Source organism: Dendrobates tinctorius, unplaced genomic scaffold (assembly GCF_039654945.1).
Source record: "Dendrobates tinctorius isolate UK_male_01 unplaced genomic scaffold, ASM3965494v1 ptg000071l, whole genome shotgun sequence".
Taxonomy (NCBI): Eukaryota; Metazoa; Chordata; class Amphibia; order Anura; family Dendrobatidae; genus Dendrobates; species Dendrobates tinctorius.
Genome location: NW_027361739.1, coordinates 4183244 through 4202943, shown reverse-complemented (window position 1 = coordinate 4202943; position 19700 = coordinate 4183244). Strand labels below are relative to the sequence as shown.

The 19700-nt window shown below is 39.7% G+C and overlaps 1 protein-coding gene across 1 annotated transcript; it reads left to right on the top strand.

Moving 5' to 3' along the window:
• Positions 1-472: 472 nt before the first annotated feature.
• On the top strand, positions 473-19267 carry WNT9B (Wnt family member 9B). Its single transcript, XM_073582524.1, has 4 exons — positions 473-590; positions 10609-10865; positions 16057-16322; positions 17002-19267. Exons 1-4 carry the CDS (start codon positions 511-513, stop codon positions 17458-17460), a joined length of 1062 nt encoding a protein of 353 aa, XP_073438625.1. The 5' UTR covers positions 473-510; the 3' UTR covers positions 17461-19267.
• Positions 19268-19700: the final 433 nt, after the last annotated feature.

Here is a 19700-nt window from a genome sequence, read left to right as displayed (position 1 = left end):
ATATAGGAGAGAGCTATAAATATGACATAGATATATAATGAATAGATAAGTAATAGAGAGCGATAGAGATAGCACATAGATATAAACCAGGGAGCGCTGCCTCACACTGTATGATCTGTAGGCAATCAATGAATATATGAAATGTAAACTTCATTACTGGTATATAGAATCTACTTCTACCATGAAGGCCCCCAGCGCACATATCGGCCAGTTTGTGTTTCCCACCAGCCACAAGGCACATTTCCCTGGAGGGATCCAGCCCTCTTGTTCCTCAGATCTGCCTCTATGTGGATGGATTCATCCAGACTGACTCCTCACATTGCTCTGTCATTACAAGCCCCGCCCAGTCTCTACACACCTTGACTGTCCATCCAACCAGTGCATAGGTGTGTCAGATGACAGCCAATCAACTACAAGGTGTGTCCTGTCCCTTTAAACTGAGCGGCAGTGAGCGGCGGCCAGTGATCAGAGCAGGAGGAGAGAGATGAGGAGCAGAGCCCAGTGTGCACAATGCCGGCCGGCCTCCACCTGCTCCTGGCCGCCCTGCCCCTCCTCACCCTTCTAGGACAGCCAGCGGACGCCTATTTTGGGTGAGAAACCACTTTTTCACTTGTTCTGCAGTAAGTTACAAACCCTCTCCAGCTGCCCTCAGGAGATGAGATACTTTTCTGCTGCTGTTCATTGTAGCTTTTATTTCCATGTAATATTTCCCTAGAGGTTAGTGTGACAGAAATCTGCAGTAATAAAGTGGGAGCAGCATGATACCATAGTATGTGCTGTTAATGCATACATGCAATCAATGTGCTTATAGAAATCACTTTCCATCATCTGGGGGAACTACAAGTCCTAGCATTCCCGGTCTCATTATGTTGTGTGCTAGTGATGGAAGTAGAGGTCTCAGGATTTCCATCTGATTATTATGGGCACCTCTGGGAAAACTACAAGTCTAAGCTTCCCTCATCTGTTTCTATGTAACCCCTGGGAGAACCTGAAGTCCCAGTAGTTGTCATCTCTCTCCAGCTGTGGTCTGCCAACCTGTACAATAGCTAGGGAGCTTCAGCTTGGAAGTCTACATCTCTGGGGGAACTAAAATTACCAAAATGTCCTGTGTGGGCTAGTATTATTAGTTTAGGCTTTTAAGCCCCATTATTACCTGCCCAAGTATTTTGCGCTGCTCTGACCAATCAGATTTGTGGAACATATCCTATCTGCGATTATTCAGCCTCGTTATTACCATGATCAGAGCAGAGATTATGACCTAGATTCCCAAAGTGAAGAGATTATCTGGAAAGCTTTCATCCCCATCATAGTTATCCTGTGCAGAGACAGACAGGTCAGAAGAAAAAATGTTCAAAATTTGATGTTTAATGGAGAATGCTACACATGATGACACACTAAAATGTGTGTGTGTATATATATATATATATATATATATATATATATCTACATAGACATTTAAAATATATAAATATAATATAAATATCTTTTTCAGATATAGTAGCCATTTAAAATATAATAGCAAATATTTTTTTATATATATATAAAATTAAGTATTATTGTGAAATAATAATGATCAAATGATCAATATGATCCTAATTTATCTTACATTTGCCCACAAGTTTGTTCATGTGATATAAATCAAATTCTCGTGTGTGTGTATATATATATATATATATATATATATATATATATGTGTGTGTGTGTACATGCAAGTCTTTATGCTGTATCGTATGAACAAAGGATCAGAACAATTGTGATATTCTAATTATTTCACAATATATGTGATTTTTTTTAATCCATTTTTGCTTATTGGTAAATCTTAATCAATGAGACCATTCAAGTAAGACTTATTTCACGTAACGCAGAAATATCTAAATTTCATAACTCCTGCATGTGTATATGCTTGCATAGATTTTTCATTGTTTTTTTTCTTTCTGAAAGGGTTAAGGCGACCTGATAAATGCACATTTTTCATCTTCTTTTCTCACACTTCTATCCCAGAGATTTCCCTTTCCTGTTTTCTCAGAGTCAGATTTTTCCCCTCCCTGTGTAGACCATCTCATTCTCTCTCTCTCAAGCTCTTTGGTGATTTGTGCTGAGCTTGGAGACCTTGAAATGAAGATACTTTCCCTCAAATATTTACACTCATAAGATCTCATAATATGGGTAATCGCAGGTGACGGGAGCGCAGGGCAGATACGCCGGCCTCCAGCTGTACCTGATGTTGTGTGTGTGCCTGTGAATGTGCAATGATAATAAAAACAGTCACTGAACTTTTAACAGTAACCAAAAAATCTCTATGAGGGCTAAGTAATTAAATGTGGCAACAATCAGCTTCTTTTGGAGGAAAATTCCATAATCTTTCCGATCATAGCAGATTTTATGCATCTATAATTTGATTGTATAATGATTTAATGTATGACCCAGTGATGGAGAAGATAAGTACAAGTTAGAGTGAAATAAGATTAAAGTCAGCTTGTTTGAAAATGTCAATTTATAAAAAGATTCTTTTTTTTCCATGTAAAAGAGAAAAAAAAAATATATTCTGAAATAGATGATGGGTGGTGAAAATTAACGACCTGTAATGAAATCATGTAACTTTTGATGTCAAACTGTTGCGTTAAAGAACCCAAACACAGAAGCTCCTACAACAAATCTGCCATGGATAAATATTCATCTGCTTAGTCAAAGGTTTATTTAATTATTTTAAATGCTAAAAATTATATTTATTAATATACCGTGGTATAAAGTAAGGTTATTTGTTAAAGAATATAATGAAATAAGCCTGGATACCAAGTTTACAGGGAAAGTTTTGGATAAAAAAATTGCTTTCTTTTTTCTTTAAATATAAATTTTTAGGGGAATGTAAAAATAGCATTACGCTATATTGCAATGAATGGAAGGAAAGCTAGACTTTTACTTGATAATCAAACTTAATAATCAAACTTTTAAAAGAAATCGCTGGTTAATCTCAAGATAATTTGTCCATGAGACTTTTGATATTATAAATTAAAAATATTTTTGTAATATTGTAGGACTTTTATTGATGTGGATACAGTCTGGCTTAACAATAATTGCACACAACATAAACCTTATAGTTTGTGAGAAGGATTCAAAAGTAATATCGGATTGATAAACTTCCACAGACCAAAATTAAAATCCCTGGAGAGAGAGGAGATTGCAGAAGATGGGTAGATAAAAGCTGCACTCCTTTTAGGAAAATAAGGACTCATCTAAGGGTATGTGCACACATTGCAGATTCTGCTGCAGATTTTTTCGCGTGGATTCTGCAGAATCCGCAGGTAAAATGACCTGCGGGTTTTCTGCGGATTTATAGCGGATTTTGTGCGGATTTCGCCTGCCTTTTACACCTGGGGATTCTTAGAATGGAATAGGTGTAAAAACGCTGCGGAATCCGCACAAAGAATTGACATGCTGCGAAAAATAAACCTCTGCGTTTCTGCGTGGAATTTTCCGCAGCATGTGCACAGTGGTTTTTGTTTTCCATAGGTTTACATGGTACTGTACGCCGCATGGAAAACTGCTGCGGATCCGCAAGGCCAAATCCGCAACGTGTGCACATACCCTTAGGATATGTTCCCACACAGTTTTGATTTCTTTTTACGTGGTGTCTGCTTCAAAATCCTCATGAAAATCTGCTTTAGATATTCCATGACTAGTTTCCTATTCAATGAACACACCTAGAATGAGCATAGTGCTGATTCTTCCGCATGGAAAAAGAAGCCATTTGTCAAGTATGCTTGAAGAAAGACTTAAAATTTAACCTCTTAATCAATTGAAGCAAAAAAAAAAAAAAAAGATGCCTCATAAAAATATGTCAAAATCAGCACCAAAAAGCACACAAAAAACACTTTTTTTTAATTAAGCCAGAAAAATCTCCATCAGATAACTCCATGTGACCGTGCACTGAAGCAAACATTTTGAAGACCAAAATATGGTAGAATGAGATTAACTAAAATGTATCCTCCTTTTTGGAAATAAAAATGATTGCATGAAAAAACACCAACTTGTTGCATGAAGTTTCCCCTTGGGGTCCTAATAAGAACTAAAAAGGAAAATACTGTATGTATTTCTAATACGTGTGTAGATGAGTTGTTGTATATACATATACTTGAGATTTCATTAGAACCCAGAGAAAAGTCCACACAACAAGTTTTATTTTCATGCAATCACAATATCACAGCCATATGGAAATCCAGGTACATGTGCAATGTTATGTGATTTCATGGGAATCCATCAAACAAGCTAGTACAATGAGATCTAAATTGCTTACCAAGGTCACACGCTCAGTATTTGGCCAGGAGTGGGTGATAAATCCAGAAGTGGTGACGGGTTTCTATTATACTGTTCCTCTGATTGTTCCACTCCTGGTTTTAGCTTCCAGATACTGAGGTAAAATACTGATGGTGTGAACGTGGGCTTAGTGTGATAATTTATTATTAGAAATGTTTTGCTAACTTGATTGGCCCTGAATTCTTTGTATACTTTTTCAGCATTTTTGTGAATTTGACGTAATCGTACCAGTGTAGCTTATAAATTGATTAAAAGAAAAAAAGCGGATTGCACCCAGAACAATGCTATTTGGTGTAATGAAAAAATTGCAGCATGCTGTGATCTTCATTCTGAAATCGGTACAGTGCAAAAAAAAAAAATCGCATGTCATACGGACCATTGGTGTGGCATCCGATATTTACGGATACATTACAGCTCTGTAACACAGGAAACTGTAAATGGTCCTGTACATGATTAATAGCTGCTGAGTAAAAAAAAATAAAAATGGATTGTATGCGGATGACAAGTGTACCCTATCACTACAGCACTGCCCTTTATCTCATCCAGTTTACCTTAAAGGGAACCTGTCACCTGTTTTGGCCGATATAAGATACAGCCATCACCTTTCAGGGCTTATCTACAGCATTCTATAATGCTGTAAATAAGCCCCCGATCCGACCTGCAAGAGAAGAAAAATATGTTTTATTATACTCACCCGGGGGCGGTCGGGTCCGATGGGTGTCGAAGGTCCGGGTCCAGCACCTCCCATCTTCTTATGATCGCCACCCTCCTGCTTGCTTCATTGCTCCCCAGCATCGCACTTCTGCGCAGGCGTACTTATCTGCCCTGTTGAGGGCAGAGTAAAGTACTGCAGTGCGCAAGCGCCGGGAAAGGTCAGAGAGGCCCAGCGCCTGCGCACTGCAGTATCTTGCTCTGCCCTCAACAGGACAGATAAGTACGCCTGCGCGGGAGCATGATGTCGGGGAGCCATGAAGCAATCAGGAGGGCAGGAATCATAAGAAGATGGGAGGCGCCAGACCTGCAACAACCATGGGACTGGATCGCCCCCCAGATGAGTATAATAAAATTTATTTTTCTTATCTTTCAAGTCGGATCGGGGGCTTATCTACTGCATTATAGAATGCGGTAGATAAGCCCTGAAAGGCGGTGGCCACATCTTATATTGGCCAAAACTGCTGACAGGTTTGCTTTAAAATCACCGCTTAGCACAGTGATTGGTCGCAGCGGTCATGTGCTGTAGTCTTGATGCCACTGCTGCCGCCATATCAGCTACTTTACATTTAACCCCAAAAAGCATAGTATTTACTAAAGAAAAAAAAAATACACTAAAATACATAATGGGGAGTCACATCAGTCTCCGTCTTAAGTTGGGCTTTTGCCTATGGATTATATTTTGATTGAGTACTGTTGGGCCCATCTAATTTGATGGAGCTCACCTACAACTCCAGTCACAGCCCATGGACAAGGGGGTGAATTGTTTTTGTGGAAGAAAGGTTGCCCCTTTTTTGAATCTCATAATGTCACATATCACAAGATTGCCGGCAACAAACACAAGTTTTGGTCTATTGGATGCCAAGGGTTTGAGACGAGCTATGATCCCTATTGTTAAACCCTTAAATGCAGCTGTCCAGTATTGACAACAGCATTTAAAGGTATTTTCCAGTTTTGGAAAACCATATTACCTGTTTGATGTTTGTTTAAAAAAAAAAAAAAAAAAAAGCAAAAAACAAACTTTGTTTTACTCACTACTTTCGGGGTCCAGCGCAGTGTTTTCACCACTGCTCCCGGTGTTATTGTCTGCAGCACTAACATCACATCGACAGCGCTACAGTCAATCAGTGAGATTAGTGGCCTTGAGTAACTTGTGTGATCAACCCAGGCAGAACCACTGAGCTCATTTATTGGCTTTTAATAAACCAACTGTAGTGGAAGGGACAGTGGGTTTTCAAAAACAGGAGATATCCGATAAGCCACACGATTTTACCTGGGTGTCCTTTGTGGGTGCCCATTTCTCCTTCACCCAAGATGTGATTGAAGTATGTTGATACGCAAAAATGCAGTAGAAAGTAATCAAAACATCATATGTACCCCAAAATAGTGCCACTTAAAATATCAGCTTACCAAGCAAAAAAAACGCTCTAAGGCTATAGAGTCATGCGACCGTATTTTGTCTCATCCGAGGAAATCAATTCAATAATGTCATGTGTGATCCAACTTTCTCAGATGAGGAGAAGATGGTAAAAAAAAATCTCCATCTTCTTCATTCTTTCAGTCCGTGCAATTCAGAATGCAAATCAATGAGTCAGTTTCCACGGACTCATTGATTTGCATTTACTAAAATAGTAAAAAAACAAAACATCATGGCAATGATACTGAATTGGAGAATTGTGTTGCCAAGTAATTTTTGTAAAAACAAAACCCAAGAAACGAATTAGCATTTTTTTCACCATTTCACCTCAAATAGACTTTTTCCCGTTTTTTTAATACATTATATGGTAGAATCAATGGTGTCAATCAGAGAATATGGAGAATGGAGACAACGCAGGCTAGCGGCAAACAGTCGGTATTCTAAAGCAGCAGGGCTAGCAAAGGTAATAAGAAAAGGCTATTAAAGTAAATATATAATCCAATCACTTCACTGCTGGAGTTCACAAAAGTTCAGGAAATACTTATGGAATGTTTCTTCTTATGTGTGCTGGGTTTGAGGCTGCCTTCACATAGTGCAGAAGAGCAGGCAACTCAAGCAACCCAAAGTGGCAACTTGGAAGGAGTCTTTGCCCAACAATCAATGGAAAAATCTTCAGGATCATATTTAGGCAAGATGAAGAGTGGAGCTTGAAGAAAACCAGAATGCTGTATAGAGGCTTTAGTGATGTGCTACAGATAGAAAATTGCTAGATACCAGCAGATAGATTTTTCTAGGTCAGATCATATGAAGAAGGGTATGTCACTGATGGTCTTCTTAGGTATGGACTTATGGTGCAGTGCCAGTCTACTAGATCGATGGTGGTCTCTACACTTCTGTCTTGCATAAGAATTTTTAAGGTTCTTTTTTTATCAAGTGTCTTCCCTTTAAGATATTAAGGGAGCTAAGTAATCGGAGAATCTATAGATATCTTATGTTTGCGGCAACAATATACTCATAAGTAGTGTTGAGCATTCCGATACCGCAAGTATCGGGTATCGGCCGATACTTGCTGTATCGGAATTCCGATACCGACTTCCGATATTTTTTCAATATCGGAATTCGGCATCGGAATCGGAAGTTCAGTTGATTGACGGCCTGACGTCATCATGATGCGCGGTGTGTGCGCATCATGATGCGCCGTCATTTCGGGCCTTCCGGGGGTCTCTGCCGGCCTGCCGGGGGGCTGTGCCGGCCTGCCGGGGGGCTGTGTGGACTGCCCGGGGTCTGTACCGGCCTGCCGGGGGGCTGTGCCGGCCTGCCGGTGGTCTGTGCACCCTGTGGGGGTCTGTACCGGCCTGCCGGGGGGCTGTGCCGGCCTGCCGGGGGGCTGTGCCGGCCTGCCGGGGGGCTGTGCTGATGTCCGGGGGTCTGTGCAAGCATCGTCCGATGGGACTACAAGTCCCATCGGGCGATGCCTGCTACCATGACAGTGATTGACACATTAGCCAATGATGGGACAGTAGTAGTCCCATCATCCGGCTAATGTGTTAAATGTTAAAAAAAAAAAAATAAAAAAAAAAAAATACTACATGCATGCTACATACATACTACATGCTACATACATACTACATACATGCTACATGCATGCTACATACATACTACATGCTACATACATGCTACATACATGCTACATACATACTGCATGCTACATACATACTACATACATACTACATACATACTACATACATACTACATACATACTACATACATACTACATGCATGCTACATACATACTACATGCATGCTACATACATACTACATGCTACATACATACTACATATATACTACATGCATGCTACATACATACTACATGCTACATACATACTACATATATACTACATGCATGCTACATACATACTACATGCTACATACATACTACATATATACTACATGCATGCTACATATTACATGCTACATACATACTACATACATACTACATGCTACATACATACCACATATATACTACATACATACAATACATTCATACAATACATACATAGACATACAGTACATATAACATAGAGTAACATACTTACCAATACTTGTCACATTGTTCCCCGAAGCCATTGTCTTTTCCGGGATAAATATTAACATAACAAACCACAAAAATACTCACCCACGATCCGAAGCAGTCCACGAGTGTGTCCCACGACGATCTTGGGTAGAGAACTGCAGCATCAGATGATGCTGCCGTTCTCTACGGGCTGCAGGAATCCAATGACGGAAGGTAGGTATCCTTCCGCACTGTATTCCTCCGCCACTTAAAAAAAAAAAAGTCCCTAGTCTCACTTTATGCCATTGCTGCGTGGGAATTTCCCACACAGCAATGGCATAAAGTGAGACTAGGGACTTTTTTTTTCTAAGTGGCGGAGGAATACAGTGCGGAAGGATACCTACCTTCCGTCATTGGATTCCTGCAGCCCGTAGAGAACGGCAGCAACAGCTGATGCTGCAGTTCTCTACCCAAGATCGTCGTGGGACACACTCGTGGACTGCTTCGGATCGTGGGTGAGTATTTTTGTGGTTTGTTATGTTAATATTTATCCCGGAAAAGACAATGGCTTCGGGGAACAATGTGACAAGTATTGGTAAGTATGTTACTCTATGTTATATGTACTGTATGTCTATGTATGTATTGTATGAATGTATTGTATGTATGTAGTATATATGTGGTATGTATGTAGCATGTAGTATGTATGTAGTATGTATGTAGCATGTAGTATGTAGCATGTAGTATATATGTAGTATGTATGTAGCATGTAGTATGTATGTAGCATGCATGTAGTATATATGTAGTATGCATGTAGTATGTATGTAGCATGCATGTAGTATGTATATGGTATGTATGTAGCATGTAGTATGTATGTAGCATGCATGTAGTATATATGTGTTATGTATGTGGTATGTATGTAGCATGCATGTAGTATGTATGTAGTATGTATGTAGCATGTAGTATGTAGCATGCATGTAGTATGTATGTAGTATGTATGTAGCATGCATGTAGTATATATGTAGTATGTATGTAGCATGTAGTATGTATGTAGCATGCATGTAGTATGTATGTAGCATGCATGTAGTATGTATATGGTATGTATGTAGCATGTAGTATGTATGTAGCATGCATGTAGTATATATGTGTTATGTATGTGGTATGTATGTAGCATGCATGTAGTATGTATGTAGTATGTATGTAGTATATATGTAGTATGTATGTAGCATGTAGTATGTATGTAGTATGTATGTAGCATGCATGTAGCATGCAGTATGTATGTAGCATGCATGTAGTATATATGTAGTATGTATGTAGCATGTAGTATGTAGCATGCATGTAGTATATATGTAGTATGTAGCATGTAGTATGTATGTGTTATGTATGTAGCATGTAGCATGCATGTAGCATGCATGTAGTATATATGTAGTATATATGTGGTATGTATGTAGCATGCAGTATGTATGTAGCATGCATGTAGTATATATGTAGTATGTATGTTGCATGTAGTATTTATGTAGTATGAATGTAGCATGCATGTAGTATGTAGTATGAATGTAGCATGTATGTAGTATGCATGTTGTATGTATGTAGCATGTAATTTTTTTTTTATTTTTTTTTTACATTTAACACATTAGCCGGATGATGGGACTACTACTGTCCCATCATTGGCTAATGTGTCAATCACTGTCATGGTAGCAGGCATCGCCCGATGGGACTTGTAGTCCCATCGGACGATGCCTGCACAGACCCCCGGAGCCTGCACAGACCACCGGCAGGCCGGCACAGCCCCCCGGCAGGCCGGCACAGCCCCCCGGAGCCTGCACAGACCACCGGCAGGCCGGCACAGCCCCCCGAAAGGCCCGTACAGACCCCAGAGAGGCTGTACAAGGGCAGGAAAGGGTTTTTCTTATTCCGATACCGGAAGTCCCATAGACTTGAATGGGACTTCCGGTATCGGAATCGGCGATACCGATACTTTTTTTAAAGATCGGCCGATACCATCCGATACGATACTTTGAAGTATCGGACGGTATCGCTCAACTCTACTCATAAGCTTAGACATTGACTATGTGAGATACTAAACCATCAAAACATAATCCATTGTTTTCCTCAGGTTAACTAGCAAGGAGTCACTGTCACACTACACATCCCCTTCATCTGTAACTGGCAGTAACCACAACCGACCCCACCTCAAGCAGTGCGATCTGCTGCCCCTCACTCGGAGGCAGAAGAGATTGTGTCGAAAGGAACCAGGTTTGGCAGAAGCACTTAAGGAAGCCGTTCGATTGGGCATTGTGGAATGCCAATACCAACTGCGAAGTGAGCGCTGGAACTGCAGTTTACAAGGCAGGGGGAGTCTCTTAAAAAGAGGTAAGAAATTTAATGAAGCCTCTGCCTCCCCAACTGTATTTTCTGCCAAAGTTTTTCTTCACTGATAACTCACTGGCCTAACTACACAGCTAAAGATTGGCTTAGCTTTCAAAGAACTACAGGGTGGGCCATTTATATGGATACACCTAAATAAAATGGAGAATGGTTGGTGATATCAACTTCCTGTTTGAGGCACATTAGTATGTGGGAGGGGGGAAACTTTTCAAGATGGATGGTGACCATGGCGGCCATTTTGAAGTCAGCCATTTTGGATCCAACTTTATTTTTTCCAATGGGAAGAGGGTCATGTGACATATCAAACTTATTGAGAATTTCACAAGAAAAACAATGGTGTTTTTTGTTATTTTGACCATTTCTCATTTTCTAAAAGTAAATACAAAATTTAGAGCTTGGAAATTCGAAGACAGTCAGTTGTTTATAGAATAAAAGAGCAATTTACATTTTTCTCAAAAATGTACCTATAAAGAGAAATATCAGACAAACTGAACATTTGAAAGTGGTCTCTTAATTTTTGCCAGAGCTGTATGTATATGTATATATATATATATATATATATATATATATATATATATTTCATAATTTTTTAAATTATGCAAATGTAAATTGTGCTTTTAGTCTTCAAACTTCTGACAACATGTCTCCGAATTTCCAAGCAATACATTTTTTTTTCTGAAAAGGAGAAATGGTTGAAAATAAAGTTCATAATCATTTAGAAACAACAATACTAATGTTTTAGCTCAGGAAGAGTTCAGAAGTCAATATTTTGTGGAATAACCATGATTTTTAAAAACAGCTTTCATGCGTCTTGGCATGCTTTCCAACAGTCTTTGTCAATGCTTCTGGTGCAAAAATGTAAGCAGTTCTTCTTTGTTTGATGGCTTGTGACTATCCATCATCCTCCTGATTACATTCCAGAGGTTTTCAAAGGGGTTCAGGTCTGGAGATTGGACTGCCCATGACAGGGTTTTGATGTGGTCATCTCTTAATTTTTGCCAGAGCTGTGCGTTCAGTATTTTGATTTTTTTTAATTAGCTTCAAGTTTTCAATATCACAAAATGTTTAAAAGAAGTGACCTGACATTTCTTTAGGCATTTTCTCTATGAAGCCGCTCCATACATTATAATATAAGTCAAGTGGAAGGCTACAAAAATGCCACAAAGATGTCTGGGCATTTTTTATGCATTTTGAAAGTGCTTGTAAGGTGTCATGAAAAGTAAGTGTTTTATTTATTGCTTAAGGCTGCGTTCACACAATGACTATTTGGTGAGTGTTTTACGCGGTGTATTTTGGAAAAAATGCAAGCAGCCTATGTAACTTAATTGGTGGACAAATGTTGAAAATCTACAACATCAAAAACTCACCATGAAACATAGCCTAATGAATTTAAAAAAATGTAAGAAAATTGGCCACAAAAGTCCAAAAAAAACACCCGGCTTAAAACACATTTACAAAACGCTTCTGGAAAATGTTAATTAAATGCTAAAAAAAGCTTTAGAAAATATCACATAGAAGAAGCATTTCCTGGAGCTGTTTCTACTAAAAAAAACTTGTACTTTTTGGCTTCCTCAGCAGAAAAAACTGTTTGCACATACCCTTAGATTTACTTGTTGGCTATATAATACAGTCAGCTTCTGTGTTCAACTCCTGATCATGCTCCATACATGCTGTGCATGCGGGGTCCGGCAGGCTTTCTTGGATGCAGTGGGCCCTGACACTTGCCCGAGTTCACAGGATGCTGGTACCCAGATTGATTGTGTATCTACAGGATCTGCCAAAAATATTTGACAGATTAGGGTGCCACTGCTAGGACTCACATATAGTGGGCTCAGAAAGTAATCAGACCCCTTTAAATTTTTCACTCTTTGTTTCATTGCAGCCATTTGGTAAATTCAAAAAAGGTCATTTTTTTTCTCATTAATGCAATCTCTGCACATCTTGACTGACAAAACAGAAATGTAGAACATTTTTCAAATTTATTGAAAAAAAAACCTGAAATATCACATGTTCATAAGTATTCAGACCCTTTGCTCAGACACTCATATTTAAGTAACATGCTGTCCATTTCCTTGTGATCCTCCTTGAGATGGTTCTACTCCATCATTGGAGTCCAGCTGTGTTTAATTAAACTGATAGGACTTGATTTGTAAAGACACACACTTGTCTATATAAGACCTCACAGATCACAGTGCATGTCAGACCAAATGAGAATCATGAGGTCAAAGGAACTGGCCAAGGAGCTCAGAGACAAAATTGTTACAAGGCACACGTCTGGCCAAGGTTACAACAGAATTTCTGCAGTACTCAAGGTTCTTAAGAGCACAGTGGCCTCCATAATCCTTAAATGGAAGAAGTTTGGCACCACCAGAAGTCTTCCTAGACCTGGCCGTCTAGCCAAACTGAGCAATTTTGGGAGAAGAGCCTTGGTGAGAGAGGTAAAGAAGAACCCCAAGATCACTATGGCTGTGCTCCACAGATGCAGTAGGGAGATGGGAGAAAAGTCCACAAAGTTAACTATCACTTCAGCCTTCCACCAGTCGGGCCTTTATGGCAGAGTGGCCTAACGGAAGCCACTCCTCAGTGCAAGACATACAGTGGGGAAAAAGTATTTAGCCAGCCACCAGTTGTGCAAGTTCTCCCACTTAAAAAGATGAGAGAGGCCTGTAATTGACATCATAGGTTGACCACAACTATGAGAGTGAAAATGAGAAAATAAATCCAGAAAATCACCTTGTCTGATTTGGCAAGATTTATTTTGCAAACTATGGTGGAAAATAAGTATTTGGTCACCTAAAAATATGCAAGATTTCTGGCTCTCACAGACCTGTAACTTATTCTTTAAGAGGCTCCTCTGTCCTCCACTAAATACCTGTAGTAATGGCACCTGTTTGAACTTGTTATCAGTATAAAAGACACCTATCCACAACCTCAAACAGTCACACTCCAAATTCCCCACTATGGTGAAGACCAAAGAGGAAGGACACCAGAAACAAAATTGTAGCCCTGCACCAGGCTGGGAAGATTGAATCTGCAATAGGCTAGCAGATTGGTGTGATGAAATCAACTGTGGTAGCAATAATACGAAAATTGAAGACATACAAGACCACTGATAATCTCCCTCAATCTGGGGCTCCATGCAAGATCTCTCCCTGTGGGGTTGAAATGATCACAAGAACGATGAGCAAATATCCCAGAACCACATGGGGGGACCTAGTGAATGAGCTGCATAGAGCTGGGACCACTGTAACAAAGACTACCATCAGTAACATACTACACCGCCAGGGACTCAGATCCTGCAGTGCCAGACGTATCCCCCTGCTTAAGCCAGTACATGTCCGGGCCTATCTGAAGTTTGCTAGGGAGCATTTGGATTATCCAGAAGAATTTTGGGAGAATGTCATATGGTCTGATGAAACCAAAGTAGAACTGTTTGGTAGAAGCAAAACTCGTCGTGTTTCAAGGAGAAAAAATGCTGAGTTGCATCCAAAGAACACCATACCTACTGTGAAGCATGGGAATGGCAACATCATGTTTTGGGGCTGTTTCTCTGCAAAGGGAATAGGACGTCTGATCCGTGTACATGAAAGAATGAATGGGGCAATGTATCGTGAGATTTTGAGTGCAAACCTCCTTCCATCAGCAAGGGCATTGAAAATGAAACATGGATGGGTCTTTCAACATGATAATGATCCCAAGCACACTGCTAAGGCAATGAAGGAGTGGCTTTGTAAGAAGCATATGAAAGTCCTGGAGTGGCTAGGCAGTCTCCAGATCTCAACCCCATAGAAAACCTTTGGAGGGATTTGAAAGACCCTGTTGCCCAGTGACAGGCCCAAAACATCACTGCTCTAGAGGTGATCTGCTTGGAGGAATGGGCCAACAGTCCACCAACAGTGTGTGCCAATCTTGTGAAGACTTACAGAAAACGTTTGACCTCTGTCATTGCCAAAAAAGGATATATAGCAAAATATTGAGATGAACATTTGTTAATGGATAAATACTTATTTTCCACCATAATTTGCAAAATAAATCTTGTCAAATCAGACAAGGTGATTTTCTAGATTTGTTTTCTCATTTTGACTCTCATAGTTGTGGTCTACCTATGATGTCAGTTACAAGCCTCTCTCATCTTTTTAAGTGGGAGAACTTGCAGAATTGGTGGCTGACAAAATACTTTTTTTCCTCACTGTATGAAAGCCTAAATAGAGTTTGCTAAAAAAAACACATGAAGGACTCCCAGACTATGAGAAATAAGATTCTCTCGTCTGACTAGAAGAAGATAGAACTTTTTAGTGGTAATTCTAAGCGGTATGTGTGGATACAACTAGGCACTGCTCATCACCTGGCCAATACAATCCCAACAGTGAAACGTGGTGGCAGCATCATGCTATGGGGGTGGTTTTCAGCTGCAGAGACAGGACAACTGGTTGCAATTGAAGGACCCATGAATGCGGCCAAGTACAGAGATATCCTGGATGAAAACCTCTTCCAGAGTGCTCTGGACCTCAGACTTGGCCAAAGGTTCACCTTCCAACAAGACAGTGACCCTAAGCACACAGCTAAAATAACAAAGAAGTAGCTTCAGAACAACTGTGACCATTCTTGACTGGCCCAGCCAGAGCCCTGACCTAAACCCAATTGAGCATCTCTGGAGAGACCTGAAAATGGCCCTCCACCAACATTTACCATCCAACCTGACGGAACTGGAGAGGATTTGCAAGGAGGAATGGCAGAGGATCCCCAAATCCAGGTGTGTAAAACTTGTTGCTTCATTCCCAAAAAGACTCATGACTGTACTAGCTCAGAAGGGTGCATCCACTCAATACTGAGCAAAGGGTCTGAATACTAGTTATTACCATGTGATATTTTAGTTTTTCTTTTTAATAAATTTGCAAAAATGTCTACATTTCTGTTTCTTTTCAGTTAAGATGTGGTGCAGAGTGTACATTAATGAGAAAAAAATGAACTTTTTTGAAAGTTGGCTGCAAAAAAACAAAGAATGAAAAATTTAAAAGTGTCTGAATACTTTCCATATCCACTGTTTATCTCAATACTCAATATCCAGGCCCGATCAAGCACCAATATCAGTGGAAAGTACATGAGCAGCTCTCTCTTTTCATTTGTATAGGAGTTCCAAAAATTGCATATAGTAAAATATACACTTTTTTTCCAGGATTTAAAGAGACAGCATTCCTTTATGCGGTGTCTTCTGCTGCTTTGACTCACTCGCTAGCTAAGGCTTGCAGTGGAGGTAAGATGGAGCGCTGCACATGTGATGATTCTCCTGGGCTAGAGAGCCAGCGAGCATGGCAGTGGGGCGTCTGTGGAGATAATCTACGCCATAGCACCCGCTTTCTTCAGAACTTCTTGGGTCAAAGAAAAGGAGGAAGAGACATGAGAGCCAAGGTGGATCTTCATAACACCAATGCTGGGATTAAGGTGAGAAGCTCCTAAAGAAGCCATGCTAAATACACACACAATTTACCCTACATGTGAACCTTTGGCAGGATATACAATAAACCTCTACAAAGTAGGCATGACTAGAACAAAGCTGAATGTTTACACCACACATCTGGACTACAAAAGCATCAGAGACTAGAGACCAGAATCTGGTTGGTTCTCAATACGGGAGAAGTATACAGAGATCATCTAAATAAGCAAACAAGTACACAAATGTGCATATTCTCTGTGCAGCAGATACTTCTTTGCCCCTAGTTCTTTGCTCACTAGTTTTAGATGTAGTTTTTTCACCTTAAAGAAACACTCCCAACTGTGATATATCTAGTACTGGACCTAAGAGAGGGGTGCATCACAAAGGGATCCAAAGGTCATGAAAGAAAAAATCCACTATGAAGAATCCACCCACTAAAATTTGCTTTAGCAGCTGCAGCTTGGCATTGAGTATTACTGCTTAGCTTTCTTGAAATCGGCATTCCAATCTGTTATTCTCCTGCTTTGTTATTTCACTAAACATTTAGGTGGAATATCAAACTAGATCTACAGTACTATCTAAATCAGAAATACAATTGAACACAACCCTATAAGTTAATAAATTTTATATACTGGCAATAATTCAACAACCTTTACAATTAATACCTTATTCTTTGCTTATCTTCAGGCTGTAAAGAGTGGACTAAAGACGACTTGTAAGTGCCATGGAGTGTCTGGATCATGTGCAGTGCGCACTTGTTGGAAACAACTCTCCCCTTTCCACGAGACAGGAGCTTTACTTAAAGCAAAGTACGACAATGCAGTCAAAGTCTTGGGAGCCACCAATGAGGCAGTGGGAGGTCATGAGTCTTTAGGACACTCCTTTGCCGGCCGCTCTCCAAGATCCACTGATTTAGTCTACCTAGAGGATTCTCCCAGCTTCTGTCGCGCCAGTCGTTTTTCACCTGGCACTGCAGGAAGAGTCTGTTTTCGAGAGACCACCTGTGACAGCCTGTGCTGTGGAAGAGGGTACAACACTCAGAGTCGAATGGTCACCTTTTCTTGCCACTGTCAAGTGCATTGGTGCTGCCATGTAGAGTGTCAAAAGTGTGTACAGCAACAAGACACCTATACCTGCAAACAATGACATTAAAGTCGAGGAAGAAAGACTCCACAGACTTGAAAGTGGTGGTTCTCATCAGTCTCTTATCTTCCATCCGATTAGACTATTTTTACACATCTCCATTAATTTTTGTCTCAATGGACCATGTTCTGTACTGGACAGTCTCCAGGGATTAAATGCTTTGTACTGCATGGACTCCATTGACTTTCTGGTTGGTGGGTTATAAATCAAGCCATACTATAATACAACTTCTTATATGACCGACATGAAAAGTAATTACCATCTTATGAAAATACTACCAGGTTACTGATATCAAGGTGTAATATAAGCATGCTGAAGCCTGAAACTGCCTGTGTACAGCACATCTCCCTATCTCTGGGCTTACTACTGATGCCAAATATTTTAGTAAATAACATTTAAGTTTTTATCAAATTATTATATAAATAGTTAAAGGGATTTTCCTTTAACAAAAAACAAACTGTCTCTTTGACTGCAGATGGTTTTAAAATAATAAATTGGGCTTTACTCACGCTCCCTGGGTCCTGCGCTGAGTCTTTGCCACTGTTCCTGACTGATATTGTCTGCAGTGCTGACAAGCCATCAACAGCGCTGCAGCCAATAACTGAGCTAAGCTGCTACGAGGCACTAAGTTCACTGATTGGCTGCAGCGCTGCTGACAATACCAGATTCAACACTGGACTCGGGGGGGGTGAGTAAAGCAATTGTGTTCTGTTAAAACAAAGAGGGGTTTTCTGAAAATGGAGAACCCAAGTTAGTGAAAAATACAGATATGTAAAGGGTTAAAGCAATGGATGCCTAGTGTGTCTATTTACCAACTATACACCCTCCCCCCATGATTCCAGAGACTCCATATTGGTGAAGTAGAAGGTACCACCTAAGGGAATAGCTGCCTTCTTGCTAGGACTTCCTAACACCAACTACTTGACCCATTTATTTTCGTTCTTCAGTTGAGGGAGCTTTTAGTTTTTTATGGTTTAAACCTTTATGGACATATTATGGCTACTCGTAAGTTGTTCTTGCTAAACCACCACTTTGTTAGGTTGATCGCCAAATGCCTTTATTGTATCACCTCAGTCCAGTTTCTTGAACCCTCAGTAATCAGCCATTAAGGTCACGGGAAGCATTGAACAGCCAGTGTGCCTTTTAAATAATTGGGCAAACACGTAATACATGATGGCGTTGAGTCCATCATAGAAGGCACTACTCTTTGCATTGGTTTACAGATGGAAGAACATAAAAATAACTGTTGGATTCCCAGCGTCTGATCTGCCAGGGTAATGATTTCACAGCCAGAATGAATCCTGTGCCCTTCAGACATACCACCACAAACCCAGGTGTCTCTTACGGAATACCAATATCTCCACTTTACATAAATATATGGTAAAATAATATGTAAAAATCTATTTAAATGTCTGTTTTCTTGTTTTTCCTTGCCTTCCCTTCATGTGTATCTGTGATTAGGTCACAATAATAGCCAGCATCAGGCCTGAAGCTATAATATTCAGCGTACAAGGCCTATACGTTCTACCTCGTATGTACAAATCTACAGATATTTAAGTTATTTAATGCTGCAGTATTACCACTGCCCGAAGCCACTCTTTGTCTGCTTTAGAGAATTGTATATAAGTATCGGTATGTCTTTTTATATTTATATTTTCGCCACAATGTACATAGGAGACGCTGCACTTCAAATCTGTTTATATCTTGCTCCAATACAAACCAATTTTTTTTTTTGGTAAATGCGTATTCTTTATTGTTACACACATAATAATATGCATTAAAATAATGTCTATTGTTTCCATTATGTCAACTAAAGAGACTCTAAAAAGAAAAGTTATTTTAAATAATGTCATTTGTCATGTGTTGTTCATCTGAGGTTGTCTTTACTTAATTTTAAGATATTTTTAGAACCAGATTATATTTTTCTTTGGGTCTTGATACGTAAAACTATAGAATTCAAAGAGGGTGTACTTAGTTTTTCTCATGACTGTTTAATAACAGGCAAAATCTTTTATATACATTTCACTGAAGGACTCTCGGCTAATTCCTAAGAACCGTATGTTTGATAGTTGGAAATTTTCACCATCATCTCTCTTCCAAGACTAAATTTACTGGCCGGTAGAGCTTGAAAAATCAATAATTTTTAAATCATTCCCCATTCTCTCATCTGAGAAGAAGAGTCACACTTATTCATGAGCAGCAGAGCTGTTGTGATAGACAAATGTTGCTTCTGAGTCACACGT

What these genes read in the sequence shown, in the direction of transcription:
- WNT9B (XM_073582524.1), top strand. Translation starts at nt 511, where the DNA reads ATGCCGGCCGGCCTCCACCTGCTCCTGGCCGCCCTGCCCCTCCTCACC. An exon ending in GGGGAGTCTCTTAAAAAGAG is followed by an intron (nt 10,866 to 16,056) that starts GTAAGAAATTTA and finishes CTTTTTTTCCAG; the next exon opens with GATTTAAAGAGACAGCATTC. An exon ending in ACACCAATGCTGGGATTAAG is followed by an intron (nt 16,323 to 17,001) that starts GTGAGAAGCTCC and finishes GCTTATCTTCAG; the next exon opens with GCTGTAAAGAGTGGACTAAA.